Raw genomic sequence first — 4,554 nt, 5'->3', positions numbered from 1 at the left:
CACAAATGCTTTGAATTACGTACGATTATTTTTGACAGCGATTTTATTCCATATTAATAACTGCAGGTTAAATGCATCCGTGTCTCCTCTGAGCTTCATTAAACAGTCTGTGTAAAATGCCACTTCAGATGCAGATTCCAGAAATGTTTTCTCTTAAGTGCCTCTTAAGCTAACCCAAAGTTACAAAATGGAAGAAAGAGTTAAAACTGAACACAATCCTGCTGCTCAAACTGTGTATAAGCATTTTTTTTTATATTTATTTGCTCCTTTTCCATTTTGCGTTTACTTGTACTTTTACTTTCAATACTTAAGTACGTTTAATATTAAAAATTATATTTTTATACTTAAGTACAATAAATATCACATACATTAAAACTTTTACTCAAGTAATATTCTCAACTCCTACCAAAGTCATTTTCATGATAAGATATCTGTACTTTTACTTAAGTGTGGCTTTCAGGTACTTCATCCACCACTATATAAAAATAACATTTTCATTATACTCTAGCATTTATCCTGGATATCAAACACACAAACATCTTGTATAGAGCACAATTAGTGCCCTGGATATTGTGAAACCGTGTTGTTATAGCTTCAGGTTGTATAGGTGCTCCAAGATAAAATGTCCCTTTCACTACTCTGAAGTTCTTTTTTTTGCTACATTTACATTTATGCTTTTATTCAAAGTGACTTGCATTGCATTAAAGGTACTTATCAATGAATCATAATTTCTGGTCGAAAACATTGTGTATAGCGGTTGTGTAGGAGAAGATGGGCATGATTGTTCATTCTGGACTATGATTGCATCCTTCTTTTCTTGTGAAATGCCTCCAGTGAGAACTGACAATATTGATCGCTTTCTTCACAAGCACAGAATAGCCGTGGGCTATTGAGAGATAGACCACAGGCAGAAGCGCTCATTGGTCCCTGGCCTCTCTTTTTCTTTTTCTCTGTCCAGTCCAGATGTATTAATGACTCTTTCAAACCAGCCATCCTAGCTGTCCAAAATCTGCACATTATGGTGCTCATAGGCCCACACAGAATCTGTCAACACAGACATACATGTAAGTGCATGTACTGTAAAATAAAGTGCTGGTTTAACTTTCGCAAGCCTCAAGTACACATTAAGTATGTTTCATTTCAAGTATGATATGATTGAAAGCAATGACTTTAGCTTAGTAAGTGTTTATTTGGATTTAGTTCATTCAGTGAATGACTCATCAGACTGATTCAAGCTGATAATCTGTGTGCAATTCAATTAAAAAATGGCCCATAAGTGTCATTCTCTTTTGTAAAAATTATAATAATAATAATAATTATTCATTATTATTATGTACATTTTTTTTAATTAATTATTCTGCAATTAAATTTAATCGGACAAGACATCTATAATGTTACCAAATATTTTTGTTTTTTCTTTTGAACTTTCTATTCATGAAAGATTCCTGAAAAAATGTATCAGTTTCAACAGTACAACTGTTTTCAGCACTGATAATAATAAGCTATGTTTCTTGAACAGCAAATCAGCATATTAGAATGATTTCTGAAGGATCATGAGCCACTGAAGACTGGAGTAATGGCTGATGAAAATTCAACTTTGCATCACAGGAATAAATTACATTTTAAAATACATTGAAATAGTAAACAGTTATTTTAAATTGTAAGAATATCTCACAATATTGCTGTTTTTGCTGTATTTTTACTTACAGAACCCAGACTATAACATCAAACACCATTATTGATGTAATGTTGGGTAATGATCATACAGTAACTGGTAAAATAACTGCTGTCCTGATAAAAATCATGCAAATTATCTTTACACACTTCATTCTGGAGAAATAAACCATCTGAATAGCGCTAAAGTGTTTGTTAACTCCTGTTCATCTGGTCTGTATATTGATATTCATCAGTGACTGTATAGTTCTGGGAACATTTATTTACATTGTTCCACTTTGTGTTTCTCACCTTTCAACAAATTGCCTTTGTTGCTATAGGCTTAAAATGTACTGGAAGGAAACAAAACCAGATCTGTCAATGCAACCTGATTATGGCCATAGCCAATAGCATTGCAATATTATTTCTTCTACTCCACAGTCCACAGTATTATTAAAGAACATTTCACAGGGTATAAATATGCTGAATGACTTGAGTCATTGCCATTATAAGTGAGACATTGCCCACAAGTGAACAGATCTTTTAATGTTAGCGGAAATTCAGTATTGTTAGGCAAGGCCAACAAAAACGGGGGCAACTAAACCTTTTGTCCTTGGCCTGGGCTTGAGGGAGACCCTTTTGTGAAGTAAAAAAAAAAAAAAAAAAAACTATATCTTCCTGCCAAGCAGAATTTTTTGCAAGCATCTTGTGTACATGGAAAAGATTGAGGAGAATCTTCTTTAAGTCCTCTTATATTACAGTTGCAGCATTCAGCTCAGACATCCTGCTGATGAAACGAGAAGAATCTTTCACTCTCTCTGCATTCAGCAATCTCTCACCTAAAAGATGTGTGTGTGTTTTGAGGGGGCTTTATGTAGCACAATTCACCTTGTCAGTCATTTCATATTTTTTCTTTTCCTCCAAGGTTGGCCGTTCACAAACACAGTCTGTAAGATGAGTGGTCTGGTGCAGGGCATGTCTGTGTCTGCTTCTGTGTTCACGCTGGTGGCCATCGCAGTGGACAGGTCAGTGGTGTTATCACAAGGTTGAGTCTCACAAAACTTGTCAAGAACATTTCAAAATCAAATTGAAATTCAAAAGAAAGAAATACAAAATAAATTTTTTTTTTTCTAGAATTTAACTTTGTTTTGTATTGTGCCATTATTTTCATGACATACTTTCTATAGAAAATATATATTATTTTAATTATAATAAAATTAAATGCATTATAATTAAAATAATATATATTTTCTATAGAAAATAGGTCATGAAAATAATTACATTACATAACATATTACATATTCACCAAGCTGCATTTATGTGATTAAAAATATGGTTTAAAAACAGTAATATTATGAAATAACTGTTTTTTTTTTTTTTTTTTACCACTTCTCTGGTCTGTTCAGAAAATAGGTTTACATAAAAACATATAGATTATGTTTTTATGATAAAATAGAGAAAATTATTAAAAGGAGGAGTGAGATGAAGAAAACATTTATAATGTGAAAGAAAGAAAGTAAATACAGAAAAAAGTAGAGGATTAACTCACATTGGCATAGAGTTTATGCCTGACGGATTTGTTTCAGCTGTGAAGAGCTCTGTTCCAATCTCCTTCAGGTTCCGTTGCATTGTGTACCCATTCCAACCCAAACTCAGCCTGCTGGTTGCCAAGGTGACCATAGTGATGATCTGGGTGCTTGCAGTGGTCATTATGTGTCCATCAGCTGTGACGTTAACTGTGGAGAGAGTGGAGCATCATTACATGGTCCACAATGAAGACTACAACCACACATACCCACTTTTCTCATGCTTTGAGAACTGGGCCAACCCACAGATGAGAAAAGTCTACACCACCGTCCTGTTCGCACACATTTACCTCATTCCCCTCACCCTGATAACTATTATGTACGGACGAATTGGGATCAAACTCTACACCACCTCTGTGATCTCTGGGAACGATCAGCATGAAAGCGGACAGCCTCACGCCTTGCCTCCGGCCCCTGGAACCCAGCAGGAAGGCCGGCCTCTCATTTCCCAAAAGAAGATCAAAGTGATTAAGATGTTGAGTATCGTGGCCTTGTTATTCACACTCTCCTGGCTGCCTCTGTGGACTTTGATGCTCCTCACGGACTACGGAGGTCTAAATGAAGACGAGTTGGAACTCCTGAGCGGCTACGTGTTCCCGTTTGCTCACTGGTTGGCGTTCTCGAACTCGAGCGTCAACCCCATTATCTACGGGTATTACAATGAGAACTTCAAGAGGGGCTTTCAGGCGGTGTGCAGGACGCATTCGTGCTGCTGCGACGGAATGAAGGTGAGGAGTGGAATGCGACGGAAAGCTAGAGGAGACGTGAGGGATCCAGTGATGAACTCCAATCCCTTGAATTTCGGAGCAAGGAACCGGGTGTACACCGACGGCGTTATGAAGAACTCCAGGACGTGTCTGGAGTTGGAGAACAGGAGAACTGGCCGGCTTTGTAATAACTCGGTCTGCTCGAATGACACAGGATCCAGTGCAGGATCTGGAATAAAAGGGGTCACAAACCAAAAAGTGTTTCAGATGGAGGAACTGGAGAAAATAAGTCCTGTCAGGGTGGGTAAAAACCAAGCCTGGGATCAATAGATGGATTATTCATGCCATTCACTGACTCGGGTTGTGGGCAATTAAACTCCACAGATCTATATCTTACAGTAGATTAATCAACTGACAATTAGATCAAGTCAGTCCTAAAGTCCTAATCTCTTCAGAGAATTTCTGTGAAAACACTGGGAATTATTCCCTTCTCAAAGTCTGAGTGAACTAATTTTTCTACAAGGATAACATTTTGGGCTCAAAATTCCCTATTTTGTTTCCCCCAAAGTGCAAACAAGTGACGATAAAAGAGGCTGAAGTCATATATA

At 36.8% G+C, this 4,554-nt stretch overlaps 1 protein-coding gene across 1 annotated transcript in view; it reads left to right on the top strand.

Moving 5' to 3' along the window:
* npffr1l2 (neuropeptide FF receptor 1 like 2) overlaps positions 1 to 4,276 on the top strand; it is an 11,681-nt gene extending 7,405 nt beyond the window's left edge. The window contains exons 2-3 of the mRNA XM_016572747.1: positions 2,579 to 2,678; positions 3,271 to 4,276. Coding sequence (XP_016428233.1) covers positions 2,579 to 2,678; positions 3,271 to 4,276 — 1,106 coding nt within the window. The remainder of the gene's footprint in view (positions 1 to 2,578; positions 2,679 to 3,270) is intronic.
* The last annotated feature ends 278 nt before the right edge of the window (positions 4,277 to 4,554 follow it).

Source organism: Sinocyclocheilus rhinocerous, unplaced genomic scaffold (assembly GCF_001515625.1).
Source record: "Sinocyclocheilus rhinocerous isolate Xijiao unplaced genomic scaffold, SAMN03320098_v1.1 scaffold352, whole genome shotgun sequence".
NCBI lineage: Eukaryota > Metazoa > Chordata > Actinopteri > Cypriniformes > Cyprinidae > Sinocyclocheilus > Sinocyclocheilus rhinocerous.
The sequence above is the reverse complement of the archived record's forward strand: the minus strand, read 5'-3'. Positions and strand labels throughout refer to the sequence as shown.